Source organism: Theobroma cacao, chromosome 2 (assembly GCF_053813885.1).
Source record: "Theobroma cacao isolate CCN51 chromosome 2, ASM5381388v1, whole genome shotgun sequence".
Taxonomy (NCBI): domain Eukaryota; kingdom Viridiplantae; phylum Streptophyta; class Magnoliopsida; order Malvales; family Malvaceae; genus Theobroma; species Theobroma cacao.
In genome coordinates this window covers 19,629,981-19,652,393 of record NC_142640.1, presented here as the reverse complement: position 1 = coordinate 19,652,393, position 22,413 = coordinate 19,629,981, and the positions used below count along the sequence as shown (strand labels likewise).

Sequence of the window (22,413 nt, the reverse complement as noted above, 5' to 3'; positions counted from 1 at the left end):
CAGTGACTAAACCCACCAATTTTAATAAAATTTCGACAGTATAACGTGGCTTTTATTTATTTACCTAGCCTGCATAATAAAAACAGCTTACATAAATTCCCAATGCAATTTATCAAATATAGCCACCTATACTCATATTTCATAAGCCATTCATAGGAAAATATATATTTCAAAATAATTGTCAGCCTCCAATTACTCAATTTCATAATCAACACAATATATTTTTATTTGTCACATTTATTTCTAAAACATCAAAAATCTCGTTTTAATCTCATTTTCATTTCATAAAATACATAAAGAGCATTTAAAAATAAACTCTAGTTAATTTACAATAATAATAAGTTTACTCACCATTTGTACAAATTAACTGATTTTTAGGTGCCCCGATCATTGTTCGTCGGGTATTACTTCCTTGCCTTTACCAAAAGGCTCTCCTCCTCAACACATTACAAAATTTACACAATTCACCACATTGATGCTAAATCACTATATAATTGACTTAAATCCTATACTAATGCATGGTATGAAATGCAATAGCCTAAAACGGCTTAAACGCGTTATTAGCCTATTTTTGGCACTTTACCCGATAAATTGCTAACGCGTTCCATTTTAGCTCTAAATTGTCCCATTTTCTCTCCAACATTTCTAACCATTAAATATCAGCCAATAACCTTCTAAAATACCAAAATCAGCTCACTTTCCTTCTTGAAAAATTCGGTCAAAAATGGGACATTAACTCGGTAAATTTTTCACTTTGTTTTTCTATCACATTTAACCATTTTTCATCATTTTCTCTTCATTTCTCTTAGAATAAAAATCAGTTCACCATCATTGTACATCAATGCATATTCAGCCAAGGGTGGGTATTGTGAAAATTTCATGCTTTCTTACCCAATTTAATTTCTACACACATTTAACTAACTAAAACTACCAATTTAACTAAAAATCAAAACCTAAAAATTTCAAATTCCTCCCCCATGAATTTTGGCCAGCCCTTGGATTCACTTTTTGATCTCTCTCCTCAAGCATGCTAAATGGAAACAAAGGCATAGGAAAGGTAGAAATCAAGCTAAAATCGAAAAATCTTACCATTAGACGCGTAAACGGACGAAAAATGGGATTTCCCCTTTGAATTTTCTAGTTTTCCTTTGTTTTTTCTCTTTTCTTCCTTTCCTCTCTATTTTCTCTCTTGTTCTTTTCTTATGGCCAGCCATCACTTAAAATGGGGTTTAAATGGGCTGACTTTTCATTAAAATAATATTAAATCATTAAAAAGTGCCACGTGTCACTTTCCCATTGGCTTATTTTTAAAATTTCATCCATTTGTTTCCAAATTTTCACCATACACTTGTCCCACATATCCATAGCTTAGATAAAATTCTCAGACTTATCCAAAGTCTCGGTAGAGTAATTTTTGAAATTTACACTTTTACCCCTGTAAAAGTAAAAAATTACATTTTTACCCCAAAAACTGAAAATTTGCCCATAGACATATTTTTCATCCCTTATACTCATACCATTCTCCAATTTGTCAAATTTGATCTAAATTCTCTCAAAATCTCAAATTTTGTCTGTGGGTGGCAAAATTACGATTTTACCCCTACACTCCAAAAATCACCAGAATTAAACTTTTTCACTTCTTATCATTAAATTATACTCCAAATAGTTAATCTTGGTCAAAATTTTCACTCCATGATCAAATTATTATCTTAGGTGGCAAAATGACGATTTTTGCCCCTAAACATCAAAATTTTCAATTTTACAGTTAATGAACCCTCGAACTCCAAACAATCATTTTTAGTCATTCCTGGACTATAAAATATTAAATTTCATCCTACAATTCCTATTTGAACTAGTTCGAGGTTAAATCAACTCAAGTGTACCGTTAGGTACGATACCGGGTTTCGTCTATTCTTAGGTGCTTTTCTAGCATAATAACATGCTGCTCAGTGCATGTATGTCATGACATGTGTTTATAGGGTCGGGTTTTATAGAGCTTATTAACTATGTTGGTGAATTGGTCATACATTGAAGTTATGTCTTCATCAAGTTCCATTTTGAACATTTCATAATTATGGCTGAGAAGGGTGATTTTGGACACCTTAACTTGAGAGGTCCCATCATGGATGATCCTAAGCTTTTTCCAAATTTCCTTGGCTATGGTACAACTAGAAATTTTGTTGGATTTAGCAAGGATTAAGGCACAATGAAGAGTGTTGATGGTTTTGAAATTTATTTCAACTTTTCTCATTTCAGCCTCAGTCCACTCTTCCTTAGATTTAGGCATTTTCTCACCCGTGATTAGATTTGTGCTAGTGGGAGTGTAAAGACCTTGGGTGATCACATCCCACATCTCATAATTAACAACTCTAATGTAAATGGATATCTTAGTGCTCCAATATGGATAGTTTGATCCATCAAATAGATGAAGCCTAGTTATAGATTGTCCTTCAACAACATAAGACTATTGTAAAGCCATTAGATCTCCCCTAAAGATGTTAAGCCTTTAATATCAAGGGTTAGGCTCTAATACCACTTATTGGTCTCAAAAGTAGTGCTAGAGAAGGGTGAATAGCATTCTAAAAATATTTTTGAAGGTAGCTCTTGAAATTTAAAATCCATTTGAAAGATATAAAGATGGATGGATGAGAACTTGTGAAGGTTAGTGAACACCAAGTAAAGAAAGGTTAAGAAAAATGGACAAAACACAATATTTATAGTGGTTCATTCCACTTGACCTACATCTACTACCTTGATCTTCCCAATCAAGGATTTTCAACCCAACGTCACTAAAATCAGCGGAATTAATAGCTTCTACCAAGCTTTTACAAGGTGAGCTTCTAACCCAAGCTCCAACCATTTTACAACAAGTCCTAAGCTTATCTTAGCTTAGATTACCCCTTAGAGTGTCTCGCACACTCTAGACAAACAAGAAATAGAAGATAAAAGGAAGTACAAATGATCACCTAACTGATCTAAATTATACACACTTCAGCATAAACACTTTCAAAACGATAGGAGTAGAATACAAGTGTAGAGAGAAGGTTTTTGGTCTTCTAAGTTCAAAATCACTCTTGATAGCTTCTCTCTTGCTTCTTTGACTGTTGGAGCTGCAATTTATACTTGAGATGTCAGATTTTTCTATTAGAGATAGTTTCTAGCCATTGTGAACATGTCTGATGCCACACTAGCCATTATTTTCTCTTTTAGCATTCAAATTCAAACAAGCAGATAGTTTTCCGTTAACTGGTTAAAGGTAGGCTCTAATTGATTCAAGCTTTTCTTACTTATACTGTCTAGCAGCTCTGTCCACTATGTTAACCGGTTAAAGGAAACTTTAACCAATTAAAGACATGTTGTTTTTGAACTTCTCCAACTAACAGTCTTCTTTTAATTAGTTAATCTTCCCTTTAATTGATTAAAGCATATCTCCCTTCATCTTTAATCAATTAAAATATACTTTAACCAATTAAAAATTCTTTAAATTGAATTTCTTCATTTTGGCTCCCTTCAATGGTCATCTTCACTTTGAATTTAAACTTTGGCGCTTCAAGGTGCTTCAAGTCTTAAGCTTTAACTAATTAACACTTTTGCTTAACCGGTCAGCAAGCTTCTGTTTTGAGCTTCTAGCACCTTCTTAATCATTTAAACTTGGTGCTAACTGATTAAGGCTTTTTTGTCTCATTTCATATAGCGCTCAAATTTGCCTTTACTGATTAAGGTTTCTCGTTAATTAGTTAACAATGTTCTGTTTTCACTTAGTCCTTTATTCTTTGCATCTTTAATTGATTAACTTTTCTTCTAAGTTAGCAAACTTCTTGACTTGCCTTTAATCATCAACTTTATTAAAGGAATTTAAACTTTATCTTGCACGCTTAAGTAGTGAAGTTAGACATCAATGAATAAGGAATGTTTTGTTATCATCAAAAACACATTGAGTCAACAAACCCATGTACTACCAATTCATGATTTTCATTTTTGTTGGACTCTAAAAATATTTTTCATCATAAAGCACTAATATATATAATATTAATATATAATTCTAAAACATCTTTTAGAAAACATACCAACCAGATTTCATGAGTCCAACAATTATATGAAAATCACTTGAATATCTTTCTCAATAGAGAATGGTGAATCCTTTATTAAGCATCCAATATAATTTATTTAGCATGTACATAACCCAACGTACCAAGATATAGCCTTTAAATTCAACATCACCTATTGGTAACATTAAAGTCATATAGATACTAAATAAATTATATTGGCCTCTCAAGTCTAAGTACAATTAATAAATTTTAATAGAGCTCTTTTAAATTATTGACAGTGACAAACTTACATGGAGCTCTTAATTAGATACTGTTCGGTGTAGGTATCTCATACGCTACACCCATTTGTTGGCTTTAAGGTCACTACCCCAATGTTAAAGTTAAAACATTCAATCCCTTTTTTGATAAAGGCATAACAAGTGTAGGCTTTAAACAATTAGTCACATTTAGCCTAGAATAAGTTTGGCAAACAAGGAACTAAAGAACTATAACCTTTTGCTTAATAGTTCATCAACTATTAGCATGGTTTTTATACAATGCACAAAAATAATTTATAATCATATTATATATGTCATAAATAAATAAAATACCCATTAAAATAATATATATGTGAAATCAATAATTGATGTAGCAATTTATTTATCCAATAAATAAATAATAAAATTGGTTTTTAAGGGCATATGTGTCCTACAGCATCTTACTAGGAAACTTGGTCCTTTGCAGTCGATTAGTATACTTTGGTGTTCTTGGTTGTGTTTTGATCTCTTTTGGTGAAAAAGAAAGATAAAATTGTATCTCTCTTAGATATAACTAGGCTTTACAAGCATAAGCAACCCCAATCTCAATAAAAGTTCCTTTCAATTGTCATTTGCGTGAATCACCATTAGAAGCTGGATACTTGAACAACTTCTAGTTCGCAACACAACTTATTGAAAAGGATTGCATTGTGCTGATAACCTTGAGATTTTGGCTCAAAGGAATTAAGGCATAATTATCTTTATCCTCTAGTTGGGATTTATCTAAAGATACATATGCAAAGATTTTGTTCATGAGAAAAGAAATTTTAAATTTCGCTATGCACATGCAATTTGATTGCAAGTCTATTGCTCCACTATTTCCCAATAGTATAAATGTCCTATCTTGATAAAGTATCAACTAGGAACTGTTCAAGGAATGATACTTTAATGTAGTGAGGATTTCATAGTTATGACACATTATAATCCCTATGCAAATTATATTCACTACTAAAACTTTATCTTATAAGTAATAAACATATGAAAAATATGTTAACTCATAGATAAAAAAAAAAAAACCTTTTATTTTTTACAATGCATAAAATCGAATTCAATGTTTTCTACAAAACATGTTGATTGGTTTGCATGGCACACCTAGAATCTATCACCCCTTTGCCTAAAAATAGTACTGTTGGTTATTCGTGCGGCTTCCACCAAATAGTAAAAGTTGGAAAAGATAAGTTCTCTAAGTGCAGCTTATCCTCGTCAAATATCCTAAGACCTCTTATAGTCTCTTCTAAAGTCAATGAAAGTAGGCTTCTCCTAGGTAGAAAAGAACTTCTCTCTTAACATTTTGCACATTTGACTTTAAAATTCCACAAAACTAAGGGTGAGATTGATGCACCATGTTGTTAGCTTTAAAATTATTATAGTTTTGATTATGACAAAATGATCAAATTTGCTTGAACATTATTTGAGTAATCTTTGACAAATTCTTGAAATGATTTAACTCCCATACATTTGTTATTACATAGACACAAGCTTGACTCTTAAAGTTATTAAACTATATAAATAAGCTTGTATGACTTAGGTGTATGAGTACTTATGATTCTCATTCATTAAAGTTTGATTTAAAGATTAAAGGACAATCTTGAGGCACTCATTAAGGGGGAGTTTTAAATATCTTGTTTAATGATGAAAAAGAAAAAGGAGATAAGGAAGACTAAATTAAATAGAGTTAAATAGGTCTTCATGTTTAAGTTATGTGTGTGATATTCAGTTTTGATTTTGTTAAATATTATGTAAAGAAAACTAGATGCATTGACTAAGGGGGAGCAACTCATTACACACACAGATTTGAAGCATTCATATTGAACATAGACATTGCACTCTTAATCTATGAGTGTTTTGTAATCATCAAAAATAAAAGATAGAGAATGTTGACTCTATATGTTTTTTATGATAGCAAAATATTCCCTTTCATAGATGTCTAATTATGTTGTTTAAGTGTGCAAGACAAAAATTGTATGCCAAGATCATTCAAAGACACATATCAAAAATCATATGAATAAGGAGCCACAATTTATCAACTAAACAGAAGCCTCTTAGTTGGATAATGAAGGGTATTAGTCAGCTATAATTCAAATTAGAAGTTAGCAGGCTCAAGAGGATTGAGAGACAGAGAAGACTTAGTCGACCAAGAAGTAAGTTAGTCGACTAAAAGCCTATTGCCATAAATTTGGACTTAAAGACAAAAACAACTTAATCGACTAAGAAGGAAGTTAGTCGACTAAGAGCTCACTGCCAAAAATTGGGTTTAGAAGACAAAGACAACTTAGTCGACTAAGAGCGCAGTTAGTCGACTAAGATCATTCTGTCAGAAAATTTGAATTGAATACTAGAAGACAAAATAACGGCTAGAAACGGCAAATTTCTATCTCCAACGACCAAAATTGATTTTGCAAAGACCAAAAACCTTCTCTTTACACTTGTATTTCACTCCCATCCTTTGAAAAAGTGTTTGAGCTTAGCTTTGTACATCTTAGATCAGCTAGGTGATCAATTGTACTTCATTTTTTCTTCATTTCCTGATTACTTAGAGTGTGCAAGGCACTCTAAGGGATTTATTCAAGCTTGGATTGCTTGATTGAGTGTATAGGTTCTAACTTAGCCTTGAAAAGTTAGTTGTTGGGTTTTGGTTGATCCCATAAAAAACCATTATTGTAGATTGTGGTTGAGTCTTTGAAAAACCACTTTGGGTTTTGGTTGAGCCCGTTAAAAACCATTGTGAAAGGTTGTGATTGAGCCTTTGAAAAACCACTTTAGGTTTTGGTTGATCTCGATAAAAACCATTGTGAAAGGTTTTGGCTAAGCCTGATAAAAGCCATTGTAAAGCTTGGTGAAAGCTTGTGAATTTCACCGGTTCTTAGTGGATTGTTTGAAAAATCCTTGGTTGAACAATCAAGGTAGTGGATGTAGGTCTTGGAGCAAACCACTATAAATAGCCGTGTGTTTGTCTATTCTATTTTCAGTTCTTTCTTTTATTGTGCATTTATCTCCAATTAGAGGTCAATTTTTGAAAGAGCCAAAAAGCGTTATTCACCCCCCTCTAACACATTTACTTGGGACCAACACATGTTTAAACTTTTTCAATATAAAACTTTTTTAAATTATCATCCAATCCAACTAAGAATTCTCACAAACTTCATAACATGCTCTTGAGTATCTCCAATCTTTCATTGAATTGCTTGAACTTTGGGTTGGTGTTGTCTTTAGGGTATGGCTTAGCAATGGCTGAATATGGCGACCTTTTAACTTGAAAATTTCTAAGCTCTTATTCTTTTGATCAAGAAACCTCTTATCACAGCCCGAATCTGGGGCCATGACTGGCTCATAGGCCTAATGGGCATAGCCCACTAAGCTCAAGCAAGCCTTTTTATGCAATCCCGATCATCATTCCCAACCATCATTTCTAAAACCACATATTGTAATTCTCTACTAAAATATTTTAGTAACATTTTATAGTGACCCAATATTTATAATTTTATTATGTCAAAATAATGTCACCCGTCTGCCAACTCCTAGTGGCATCAGTAATCAAATATATATATGTTTGACTTATAACATGGATACTAGCAGATTTCATTACATATACATGTTCACAGGTAACAGACCCTTGACCATTAGCGGAGTGACCGTGGGTGAAGGTACAGCTACTGAGATGCCATAGTACCTACCAAAAAGGCGAGCATACGTGGACAACTTAATCTAGGTCCCAACTGCCTCCAAATCTGAAAACATGAAGTTTAAAAACGTGAGTATAAAACTCAGTGAGTGAACAGAAGAAGGGAACAAGCAGTTGATAAGGAGAACTTGAAAATCATGATGTACTTGTTTCAAAAACAATGCAATTGGTTTAATTTCTTACTAAAAACCCCTCATTTCAAACTTTGATTAATAACCTCATAGTGTTTCAAAAACCCGTGATCAATCCATGAAGTTAAATGGGTGAAAAATATGTCAAAATCAAGCAAGGTAGCAAGCAAGACAACAAGTTTCTCGTTACAGTGAGAAACAGTCTTAGTTTGCATATGTTTCCATTTTTCCATAATATCTCATACTACAGAGTCCAATTGACCTGATTTTTTAACCATTAAAAAGATAAGAGGCTGAGCTACAACTTTTATGTTTGCCACTTTGCCCAATTCTAAGTACAAGGTGGTCAAAATCGTTGTCAAAGTGGAAACACAGCACCAAAATTTTGGGTCTACCCGAGAGTTTCTCGCTGCAGCGAGAATCCAATTTCGCTGCAGTGAGAAACAAGGTTGGTTTGTGCCCCCACCACCCGAGAGTTCTCGCTGCAGTGAGATTCAGGGCAGATGATAATTAAGGGGTTTTCACATGCCACATAATCCATTCCTACCATATTGCACATCAAAGTGAACACATTGACAATAATCAAGTTTCTCATTATTCATTTCAATCACATATTATAATCATAAACTTTATATCACATATACATATATAAACAAATATAAACATGTACACCACCCCACTTCATTCATTGTCACAGCCGGGTCATCATCATCGGCTTATGCACACTCCTACTCGCACATAGCTGGGTCATCATCAGCTCATGTGCACTCCCACATCGCACATAGCTGAGGTCATCATTGTCACACAACATTATTCATCAATGCACAACACATATTCATATATGTACATACCAACATAACATAGGACCACATGAATTTATCTTTTTACATATTTCACATTTTCACAACATCAAAACATTTTATCAAGAGCTTGTTCCCATGCATAATTTAATGAAAACCAACTAAAATCATTTAAATGCTTCATCCCACCACATATGTATTTCCCAAAAACACTTTGATGCAAGTTCACTCACCAGTCTTGTTGATTCTTTTGCTTGATTCTAGCCTCAACTAATGCTCTAAATGGACATGTAAGGCCTTGTTGGAACCTATATACACACAATATCACCACCAACCCAAATTGACATTAATATAATTCCAAAAGCTCTTTCCTAAGTCAAGTTCTATTAGTTATTCCTAACTAGTTTCCAATTGCCATTAAGTGGCTAGTTATTTACTCTACTCTAGTCACTCTACAAATGATTAACAATCTCAACAATAGATTAACTCACCACTCTAATCATCAACCATTATCAACAACTTGAAAATTAAACCTAATTCATTACTCACCTTGGTGGTTTTTGTAGTTGAATTCTTTTTCAAAATTCTTCAAGCTAACAAAGGAAATGCTCTCTCTCTCTTTCCACATGTCTAGCTAGTGAGAGGAAGATGGAAGTAAGACTTTTTAAGGGTTTTAAGGTGAGAGAGTGAAAGAGCACAAAAGGTTCTATGAAAAAGTGCTCAAAAGCATGAAAATTAAAGTTAATTAATAGAGCTATGGAAGCTTTATGGGAGGCTCCCATGGAGATGGAGAAACGTGAGATGGGAAGGGAAGAAGAAATGGCTGGAACCTGCTGGAAATTACTGGAGCTTTAGATATTTATATCTAAAGTTTATCCATTTCTCACATAAATTACCAAAATGCCCTTAACATGGTGACTTTGTCTTCCTCTCATCTTTTGTGCAACTTTTTACTCTTTTGACACTAGGGCAAGGTCCATAATAATTTAGAAATACTCGAGTTCACGAAAACATAAAACTTTAGACTCGAGATGTAAAATGACCATTTTGCCCCTACCGTGAAAATTATCATTATTTTTATCTTCTTCATTTATTTACCATCATAAACATCATTTATTCATTCCTTAGGCCTATTTAGACCTTAATAGCATAAAAAAAAACCCACTCGTAGGAGCTCACCAAGAGAAATTACGAAATTACCCCTAGTCCGCGTTATCACGTCTACTTTTAGTTATGTGTCTATAGAGATCGAGATTTCACAGGTTCACTTCTGAATTACCCTTTTTAACTCGATAATTAACCTCAATTAGCATCCATAAACTTTATTAGCCACCATATCAAAATACGGGGTACTACACCTCTAAAGCTATTTTCTTGTCACAAAACCTTTAGTAATGGCCTACAAGATTACTGCAATAGAGGTAATGGCTTTTTAAGTGTTGCATTGGTCATGATATAAATTTAATATTCATTATGTGCATTATCATTGCTCTTCATATAGCAATGTAGTTGCCTTGAAACAACTTTTTATAATATGAGAAACATAATATGCTTGTAGCTAAAAAAATGGAGTATCTACAATTGTTTTCTCTTTGTTTTTTTTTTTTTTTTCTATTGAATGAAGGCAAGTTAGCTCATTGACATTAGGATGCATTCATAAACATGGCTAAAGGTTCAATATATTGCCGTTGTCAATTTACAAGTGGATCCCCACCTAATTTTGGCTCAAAGATACTTAATAAGTGCCAAACAAAGCTTTGAGATGGGTTCTGTCTTGATGTTCATCCAAAATTCACGTACAAATTGCAAGGATGACGGCAAAGGCATTTTTCCAAACACCTCGTGAGTATAACAATCTTTAGTTTGTATTCCTCAAAACTAGATATAAAAAATTCTTACACAACAAATATAATTTTAGGCAAAATAAAAAATATATATTTTTTATAATTGTAACGTAAACATATGAGAATAGGAATTAAAATACTTAACATCTTATCTAAAATGTGAAAAAAATATCATAATTAATTTAAAATAAATTATTATTTTAAATGTAATGAAAGGTAACAACAAAAATAACTTTATTATATTTTAACGTAAATAAGTAAGATGTACTATAAACTAGAAATTATTCTTCTTAAATTGTAACATAAATGCGTAAGAATAAAGATAAAACATCATATCATTTATCATAAAATAAAAAATTACATTATTTAATTTTATTGGAAACAATTTTAATTTAATTTCAATTCCTCAAACTAGCTATTAAAAATTTTTACACAAAAACTATAATTTCACGTAATCAAATAAAATGTTAATGTTAAAAACAATATTTTTTAATTTTAAGCAAATTGGTGAGAATAAGAATAAAAATATGTAACATCAAATGTAAAATAGGTAAAAAGTATCATAATTAAATTAAAATATATTTTAATAATTTTATACATAATGGAAGATAACAATATGTATGACCTTGTTATGGTTTAAAGTAATTAAATAAGATGTATTATAAAGTTGAAATAAACTTTTTTTAAAATCTTAACATAAATGTGTAAGAATAAAAATAAAAAATTATATCATGTATGTATAATAGAAAATTTCAATTTTTAGTTGTTTTTGTAACAATTTTAAAATAATTTGCATCCCTTAAACTAGATATAAAAAATATAATGTCACAAATGACATTTACAAAAATTAATGTAAATGTCTGAGAATTGGAATAAAAATATATAACAAATAACTTAAAACAGATAAAAAAATTTATAATAAATTTGAAATAAATTATCATGATTATAAAAATATATAATATGTGTCATAAATTAAGACATTTCATCTTACATACAAATTTTAAGTCCATGTCAATTTTGTTTGATGGAAAGATATGATATTATTATATATTGATAAAACTTTTTTGTACATGAACAAATCAACTTAATAATATTCCAATATAATTCAACTTCTAAAACTCACACAAATATTAATTTCTTACATCAAAATGATTACCATTTACTTACTTTTGTTAAAATATTTATAATTTACATTCACCTATATTTTTTATTATTATTTTGTTCAAGTCAATCTTTATTATTTAAAATAAATCGTGCTATAAAATATAATAATTAATGATAATCTTAATTACTATAATTGTTGTACTATATAATTCGATATGTAAAAAATAAATCATATGAAATTAACAAAATATATTTACTATATAATTAGTAAGCTATGACGTAGTTATGTTGAATTTTTAATTATAATATATTTATTTATATAAAATAAGTAAAGTTAAGTATTTATCTTATATATTAAATGAATAAAATTGACACAGAAGCATTTAGGATTGCATTTTATTAAATTTAGTTTTTGCTAATTTAGTTGATTTAGTATTTATTTTCTTTATTCTATTTAGATTGGGATTCTTTTCTTATTTTATTTTAATACTTTTAAGAATTAGTATTTAATTAGGATAGTCATGTTCTATTTAGGAATAGAACACCTATTTAAATCTCTTTTTAATTATTCTAATTGTATTAGACAACTAGAAGTAGAGTTTTATTAGGATATGGGCCTATAATACTATAAATCGAACCTTTAAGCTTAGTTGTTATTCACATTCAAGTTGAGAGTTAATAAATAATATTTTCTTAAGTAAGAATGCTTATTTGTCTAGACTCTTTCTAAAGAGTAAGAGGTTTTAATATCTTTGACCTAACCAACCAAAGTGGGATTTTGGCTATTTTTCACCTTAGTGGGGTTTTCTAACCTTGCCAAGATTGGTGGTTCACCTTAGTGGGGTTTCTAACCTCGCCACAATTGGTGTTTTTCACAATGCCTAGGTGTCTTTACAACGCCCCGGCGTCAGTTTGATAGCAAAGCAAGAGGATCATTATTTGTTGCATAAGTTCAAGTTCGTTGTCAAGTTTCGATACTCCCTGTTCGGATAATTTTATTTATTGCTTTATAGTTATATCATCATCTTTTTTTTTCTACATTACCACATCATCATCACCATACAATAAAATGCAGCCAAGACATCAAAGTCGTCAAAGAGATGATCACAAGATTGAGATTGCAAAACTACGTCAACAAATTCAAGAACTATAAGAGCAACTCGCAAGACGTGATGCTCAAATCAACAATAGCAGCTCTAGTGATGAAGAGAATGACACCAACCCGTGTCATCAAAATTCATCCTCTGATGAAGAAGTACCTATTCGTCGCTTGAGAATTACTGTTGCCAGAGATTTGGGAATCAAAGTCGACATTCCTGAGTTTGAAGGAAGACTTCATCTTGATGACTTCCTTGACTTACTATACACAGCAGAAAGAGTTTTCGAGCTCAAAGATATTCTCGATGAAAAATGTGTGACACTTGTGGCAATTAAATTGAAGAAGCACGCTTCTATTTGGTGGAAAAATCTCAAAACGCAACGAGAAAGAGAAGGCCATAACAAAATCAGAACATGGGATAAGATGCGTCAAGAACTCAAGCGTAAATTCCTTCCTGAGTATTATCGACAAGAAATTTTTATCAAATTTCATAACTTGAGGTAAAAAACAATGTCGGTAGAAGAATATACAATGGAGTTCGAACAACTTCACATGAAGTGCGATGTCCATGAACCTGAAGAACAAACTGTAGCTCGTTATCTTGGGAGTCTCAATGTTGAAATTGCATATGTTGTTCAACTACAACCATATTGGAACCTAAATGATGTCATCAGATTAGCATTAAAGGTTGAGAAACAACAATTACGAAAAATCTCAATGAGTTCATCTAGACAGAAAGATTCCACCTCAAACCGTGGGAGACAGAGTTCAACAACCATTCCATCTCCAAGGGTAAACTCTTCTAAAACTCCAAACAATAAAGAGACTACTTTTACTCGTTCTTCTAATGTCAACAAAAAGTGCTTCAAATGCCAAGGATTTGGGCATATTACTTCTGATTGTCCAAATCGAAGAATTATCTCTTTAGTTGAAGAAGAAGTCATGGAAGAACCTAGCCTAGAAGAAGTAGATGATAAGCTAGAAATATTCAACAACAAAAAGATAGAAGAAGTTTCTACTGACCATGGAGAAGCTCTTGTTGTTCGTCGTAACCTTAACACTACTATGATGACAGAAGATGAAATTTGGCTTCGTCATAACATATTCCATACAAGGTGCACATTCCAAGGGAAGGTTTGTAATGTCATTATTGATAGTGGAAGTTGTGAGAATGTTGTTGCCAACTACATGGTGGAAAAGTTGAAACTTCCAACTGAAGTACATCTTCATCCTTACAAGTTACAATGGCTGATAAAAGGAAACGAAGTTAAGGTAACAAAGCGTTGTTGTGTTCCAATTCTTTATTAGAAATAAGTATGAAGATGAAGTCTGGTGGATGTTATTCCAATGGACACATGCCACTTGTTGTTAGGACGCCCATAGCAATATGATCATCGAGCTCACCATGATGGATACAAGAATACTTATTCCTTCATTAAGGATGGAGTAAAAATTATGTTGACTCCTTTAAAACCAGAAGACCGACCAAAGAGACAAGAGGAAGATAAAACACTCATCACTATGTCTAGCTTAAACAAAGCTTATTGTGAGTCAAACCATTTATGTCTTTTATTAGTCTCTAAAGAGAAAGAAATATCTTCACCCTTATCCAAGCATGATTAGACAGAATTGGTCAACAAAAGTTTGGGAAACTTATTGAGAAGCTTTATGGACAACCATGTCATTAACAAGACTACAGTTAAGTATGATCTTCCTATTCGTCGATTGGATAACATGCTTGATCAACTCATTGGTTCTAAGATGTTTTTGAAGATAGATTTAAAGAAAGGATATTATCAAATTCGAATGCGACTTAGAGATAAATGGAAAACAACCTTCAAAACAATGGATAAATTGTTCAAATGGTTGGTATGGACTATGACAGTATGTGGATCTAGACATCTACGAGAAGTTTGTCAATGCCTACTTGTTGGAGTCGAGTTTTTCTAACTCGAGGAGAATGATGCAGAAGCATTTAAGATTGTATTTTATTAAATTCAGTTTTTACTAATTTAGTTGATTTAGTATTTATTTTCTTTATTCTATTTAGATTGAGATTCTTTTCTTATTTTATTTTAATATTGTTAAGAATTAATATTTAATTAAGATAGTCATGTTCTATTTAGTAATAGAACACCTATTTAAATTTCTTGTTAATTATTCTAATTATATTAGACAACTAGAAGTAGAGTTTTATTAAGATGTGAGCCTATGATACTATAAATAGAACCCTTAGGCTTAGTTGTTATCCACATTCAAGTTGAGAGTTAATAAATAATATTTTTTTAAGTAAGAGTGCTTATTTCTCTAGGCTCTTTTTAAAGAGTAAGAGGTTTTAGTATCTTTGGTCTAGCCAACCAAAGTAGGATTTTAACTATTTTTCACCTTAGTAAGGTTTTCTAACCTTGCCAAGATCACCTTAGTGAGGTTTCTAACTTCGTCACGATTGGTGTTTTTTACAACGCGTAGATATCTTTACAACGCCTCGACGTCAAAAATAAATAAAAATATATTTATTTAATTTTTTGATCTATTTATTTTTTTTATTATATTGAAATAATTATGACCTATGCAGATAGATATAGCCGTAAACACGTGTGAAACGAAAATCGTGAAATCACATCTTATCCGGTATAAGTGCCACGGCGCTCAATAGAATCTCTGCATGCATATCCGCTAAAATGCGCCGGGCCTTCTTCCTGTTAAAAAAATATCGGGGATGTCCGAAACAAGGGCCAACCGTTCAGCGTGCACAAGGAGAAAACACAAATACTGTTTTCTATTTATTCTTTATTAACAAATCCCATTTTCCATTTTCGAAACTTTAGAAAAAAACACAGCAAAATCAAATAAGTATTAGCAAAATCTAACACAGAGAGAGAGAGAAATGGGAAGTACGAGCACCAGCGCTGCTCTAATCTCCCATTTGCAGCTCAACAAAAGCTCCTTCAAGCTCGTCAAGTCAACCAGGACTGAGCTGAAGCTCAACTCTATTAAACTGGGCGATTCAAGGAGGGGGAGGCTGGAATTCGGTGCCTCGCGGAGCAAGAAAGGTTTCGGTAGAGCCGTTTGTTTCGCCGCCGTTGACGATGATGTCAAAGAAAATCGACAACAAGACCTTACTAAAACCAGCAGCGCCTCAGCCATCGAAGACAGACCTGGTAACAATTAACAACGAACTAAAACCAAAATCAAAATCTTTTTAATTTTTCCCTAACTGCTTGCTTGCGGTGATTTAAGGCCTTCCTTTCATTGTTGCTTTTGTTAGATTTTTTGTTTTTAATTCTTATAAAGTTGCTAGAAAATGTTTTTTCATTGAGATTTTATGAATCAGCTTAATTATTGTTTAAATGAGGTTGAATATTTGGGCTCAAGTTAGATTTCCTACTCACACATGGGCAGCTTTCCTGCTTTGCTCATTGCCTCCTTCTATGAAGTTGATATGATTAAGTTTTTGGATTGGAATTGCTAGAAGGTTTGGGTTGCTTGTTGAGGGATCATTTCCGAGGGCCTAACGTAATGGATTGTTGGCTTAAACAATCGCACTAATGGAGCTTAAATCTGTGCTTATTCATGAATGGGAAATTTTAAACGAATATATGTTGGCAGGGAAGGTTGTTGTTATGGGAAAATATCCGCTGAAGTCATGATCTCATGTGTCCTCATCTTAGTGTGGTCAGCATAACAGAGGAGTGTATTCTGTTGTTCATTGAAATAGTTTTGTGTCTAATTAACCGCTTCAGGATGAACATTAACTGCCCCATGTATCAGATTATTGATCCATAACATTTGGATGATCAAATCTTTTTGAGCATAGGTGCTGTAAGGTGGAGAGAAAGACTTCATTCAAAATTATCTGCTTGGTTGAGAGTTTCGTCATTCTAGTATGGTGAAATGACCAACTTAGGCCATGCATAAGAGAATGCTCCAGAAAAATTGAATGTCATTCTTAATTCAGGCAGATTCCTGTGATACTGATATAAGGTTTTGACTTTTAATGGCCTAACTAATTTGGTCAGTGATCTTTTCCTGTTCACAAGTATTATTCTTTATAATATGATGTTATTAGCATTTACATCACAGTGTACATTGCCTTATAGCAAGTGGTGAGGAAAGCTGGATTGAAAAGTACATTGCCTTATTGCAACGGGATGTTTTCGTCCCTGACCGAGTAAACCAGAACAAACTTGCTTTTGCTTGAGTTCTTTGCTAAAAGCTTAAAGAGATATTTTTCTTCAAGCTGCTTAAGTGGTCAATTTTATCAAAAAGCAAAAGGAAGCACAAACTGAATGTTTCTGGCGGATGTGATGGAGTGTGGAAGTAAAAACGATAAGAGCAAAACAAAAACAGTGAAAGTAAACAGAATAGAGGCTAAAGATGTAAACACAAGTAGGAACATACAACAGTTGAGGGTTTAGGGTTGTAAAACCTCTCAACAGATAATTTTCAACTATAATACACTTAATGGGTTGAAAAGACCATTTATGCTAGAGTTACAGCAGCTTTTGGTTGTGGCCCTTGGATATACGTAAATCTCATTTAATCCTAGCCATTCAAACTCATTAAAGTATCACATGCTAGATACATGGCCACTTGATCAAATAAAAATGTGATAACTAACCAGTAACTAAAGTAAAACAGCAAAAATAAAAGAGCATACCAAAATAACTAATTTGATAACTCTTGGAATGCTCTCACATCAATCTTCTCAGGTAGAGAAAAGGCCTTCCTACTGAAAACTTTGGTAGCTTTAGCATAGATTTCTGGGTCAGCCCTTTTCAGTTCATCTTCTGCAATCTAAGTACTCTTAATAGCTGGTTTACTCAACTCCTCCATAATAAGGTTAAAAGAAGGATCACTTGACTAATTATGTTTTAGTTCTTCAAAACCAGAAACTTGATTGCTCCTTACTATTTCCACTGGTCTCCCTACAGCTCCAACCAACATGTAATGCCTCACACTCCATGATAAATAACTTCTCAAAATCTGGAAGTACAAGAACCAATACAGCTTTCATCAAAACCTTAATTTGTTCAATAGCTCTATGTGCAAATTTGGTCTCTCATACCTGTCACTTTTCAAGCATTTAGTGATAGAGCTCATAATGGAACTGAAGTTCTTTACTAATCTCCTATAGAACAAAGCTCACCCATTAAAACTTCATACTTATTTTGTTGATTTAGGTGCTGGCAACTGTCTAATGAAACACCCCTTTTCTGGATCTGGTTATAGTCCATTTAGCAAGACAATAAATCCCTAAAACACAATTTCATAACACAAGAAAGAGCACACCTTCAAGTTTATAAAGAGTTTCTCTATAAGGGCAGCTTCTAAAGCTTGCAAAAACTGAGTTGAGCGTTCTTCCTTAGATTTACTATAAATCAAGATGACATCAAATAAACATCCACCAACAAGTTCAAGAAAAGCTTTAGTGCCTTAGTCATAACTTGCATGCATGTGTTTAAAGGCTTAGAGGGACCAAATAGCATCATTAACCATTCTGAGTAAACAAGAACAAACTTGCTTTTGCTTGAGTTATTTGGTAACATTACCTTTCGAAAAAGGATATTTTGACCCTTAAAGACTTTCTTCTGCAAATTTCTTTGCTAAAAACCTAATGAGCTATTTTTCTTCTAGCTGCTTAAGTGGTCAATTCTATCGAAAAGTAGGGAGCACAAACTGAAGGTTTCTGGTGTTATTGGGATGATGATGAGTTTCAGCAAAGCAATTTGAAGATTGCATATGACTTCTTTAATCTTGTGAATATCTTTAGGTCCCAAGGTACTTACAATTGATACCGGGCATTAGGAGTCAGAATTTGGATTATTTTTGTGGCAAAAATAATTCGAATCATTTTCACAGTCCTTTTCCATGAGCTTTTCTTATGATATCAAATAATATTGGATGTTTTAAGCATAGGAGGTGGCGATAGTGAGGAGCATGGTTTGGTGACTCTTTAGTAATATCAAAAGCCACCCATATGATGAATGATCAGAGAATATTTTAAATAGATTGCAAGAGAGGATGAATGAATAATTATAACTTGGGATTTTCTAATATCGTGCTTCATTTCTTCCTTAAAAAATGCTTTAAACTTAAAGAAAATACTGCTGGTACTGTAGTTTTTCATCATCTTGGACACAATGCTTTACTCACATCAAAGTTTTCTGTTAAGGCATCCTAATTATAACCAAGTGGCTAGATAGGGGAAAGCTCCAAAGGCAATAATGGGATATACAACCACTTAATGCTCTTACATATATGTAGGTCAAGTGGAACAACTAAAGAAAATGGTCCTGCTGTGTGGGCTTCACAGACAGGACAACAACCAACCAAGGCTACTGAAAAGCCAGTTGGTAATAGCTGGAGATGCCCGATCAGAATATATGGTACTACAAACTCCATACTTAAATGATGTGAGATATAAAAGTGATTGATGGTTTCTTCAAGATAGTGTTTTGTTTCCAAGGGAAATATGTAGATCAAATGTTTGCGCCATGAGAGCTCATGTTTCTTTTTGGCAGTATTATTGGAGTAATGGCCCTGCAGAAAACCCAACCAAATTTACCATTCTCAAAAATGGCTTGTTTACTAACTTTCCTTGGACTGATAAATTGATGTGCACATTGTGCTTCAGTTTATATCTGAGTAAGAGTTTTGTCAAAATAAGTAATGGCTGTGCGAACACAAAAGAAGGAAGAACTTTAGTAGTTTTATTTTAGGATCAAAGATATTAGCAAATTCTTCCAAAGCTCTAGGCTTTGCCATTTCTTCTAATCGGATACCATCATTCTTGATATGTTTAATTTTGCATCTCAAGGAAGGAATGATTTGCGTTTGTTGTACATTCTAGAATTATATATTTTTCTTAATTAAGTTCTTGATTATTGTAATATTAGGAGTTAAATAGATTTACATGCTTCAGGAAAATGCTGACATCTTCTATGACGTATGATATAGATGTGGCTAATATCTTAAGTGAAGAAACACCACAAAGGTTTGAGCAGAATAAAGAAGGAAGTGGGCTTTATAATTTTCTTTATCCTGATAAAGAGCTCCTCCCAGATGATAAAGAAATGACTATATTTGATCATCTTGAAGAGCTACGCCAAAGAATATTTGTGTCAGTGTTGGCTATTGGAGGTGCTATGTTGGGATGCTTTGCATTTTCAAAAGAACTGATAATGTTTCTCGAGGCCCCAGTTAAAACACAGGGTGTACGATTTCTGCAACTAGCTCCTGGCGAGTTTTTCTTCACAACTTTAAAGGTGAGATTGAATGAAATTGTTTTGTCTTTAGGAATTTAAACACCAGTTGTTGGCTGCAACATAATGTGGGTATTTTGCCCAATTTATAGAAGAGCTTTTTTACCGCAAAAGCAAAAGTAAGGTGTCTTGTTCTAAAAGTTTTTAAATTCTTGACTTATGCGGGAAGCTCATTTGGTAACAATATTTAATGAGATCGTTTACATTTTCACTTTACCCTTTAGTAATTCATAAAATTATAAGAAGTATATTTGTTTCACTACAATCATTTTGTCGAATTCTTTCTCTTGATTTCATTTATTTTTTTCTAATTAACAAATTATTCTATTTTATTTATATCTCTTAACTCAAAACTTCTGATTTGTTTTAATAATGTTGAATTTTTTTTTATTAAAAATACATAAAAATAATAAATAGTTTTCTACTTCCTACAGCACTTTTTTATTATGTTTGCCAAACACTCTTAGCTTTTCTTTACAGCACTTTCAGAGCAGTTCTACTCAAATAATACTTCCTACAGAAGCTCCAATGGGCCAAACAGGCCCGATATCTATCTTTATAGTAATAGACTTAATATGGAAATGTAGATGCTAGCTTATTTGGCTACTAATGCAGCCACATGAATTGGGTGCACTATATTGCTGAAGTTCTTGAAAGTGTTAGATAGCTTGGGAATGTCATGATTTGTATTTCCTATAATTCTAATTGAAATTGAAATCATAACACGTGTGTATGTAATTGTGTGACTATGTGGACTGAGTACTAACTTTTCTCTCTTGCTCTATTTCATGTTTATTTTATTGGTTTATTTATTTATTTTTTATACCAACAAGTACAGCACCATATGATACCTCTGGAATGATGTGCTATCCATATTAAAGAAAGCTTTAAAAGTTTTTGATTAAATTACATCATAGTTGTTGTTGTTGCATACTGTAATATCTGGAAGTATGTCATATTGTAATTAATTTTTTGATACTATCAAACTTGATTAGCTTCATACTGCAGCCTGCACACTAAATATAAATGGATTCAACTTTGATAAAAAATGAAAAACAAAAGAAGGCCTAAGTTCAAAGAAAGAAACAAAAAAAAGAAAAAGAAAAATGAAATACACTTGATAACAATTGATTTGTGAGTGGTGTCATGCAGGTGTCAGGATATTGTGGCCTTCTTTTAGGAAGCCCTATAATTCTGTATGAGATCATAGCCTTTGTTCTTCCAGGATTAACAAGAGCAGAAAGAAGGTTTCTGGGGCCTATTGTTTTGGGCTCCTCAGTTCTTTTCTATGCTGGTATTGCCTTCTCGTACTCAGTTCTGGCTCCAGCGGCCTTGAATTTCTTTGTTACCTATGCTGAAGGGGTTGTGGAATCTTTGTGGTCCATTGATCAGTACTTTGAGTTTGTACTAGTGCTCATGTTCAGCACAGGCTTGTCTTTCCAGGTATTTCCTAATTCTATTGCGTTAAGACTTGAACGTAGATTAGCCACCATAATTGTAAGTTCTGAATTTCACATCTATATGAAATTTGAAAACTAGATTGAGCATCTTCTTTTTTAACTTTGTAAGACTGCAACCAGATGATTCTCTTAGCAATGTTTTTGATAAACTTTTAAAGTCAAATATTTAGATTTCTGCAACGACATTTTCGGGGAAACTAAACGGAGACTGTCTCATGCTCATGCTCTGCACAGACGCTTAACTGAAAGCTTAGATGGTTTCCATTTGATTTATTCGACAGGTTCCTGTTATACAATTTCTTCTCGGACAACTTGGTCTCGTCTCAGGGGACCAGATGCTCTCAATATGGAGGTATGTTGTGGTGGGTGCAGTTATTGCTGCAGCTGTGCTCACGCCTTCAACAGATCCTCTTACTCAGATGCTTCTGGCGACACCACTTTTGGGTCTTTACCTAGGAGGTGCATGGATTGTTAAGCTTACGGGACGCTGACTTGACAGTGCAACAATTCAGTGGGCTCGTTTTGTATATTATTAAACAATGAGTCATAGTGACAAGTAGAAAAATCAGCCACCAAATCTTCTGCTGATTTCGAATCATCATTGTAGAATTGTTTTTGTTTTTACGTGTATTGTAAACTTTTGCTAGATAGCACAATTGATTGATTATGCGACTAGAATGCGG

General features: G+C 32.8%; 1 protein-coding gene across 1 annotated transcript; it reads left to right on the top strand.

Annotated features, from left to right (window-relative positions):
- The first annotated feature begins 15,727 nt into the window (after positions 1 to 15,727).
- APG2 (Sec-independent periplasmic protein translocase) lies at positions 15,728 to 22,408 on the top strand. The gene is made up of 4 exons (XM_018115892.2): positions 15,728 to 16,166; positions 19,966 to 20,273; positions 21,423 to 21,713; positions 22,012 to 22,408. Exons 1-4 carry the CDS (start codon positions 15,893 to 15,895, stop codon positions 22,219 to 22,221), a joined length of 1,083 nt encoding a protein of 360 aa, XP_017971381.2. The 5' UTR covers positions 15,728 to 15,892; the 3' UTR covers positions 22,222 to 22,408.
- Positions 22,409 to 22,413: the final 5 nt, after the last annotated feature.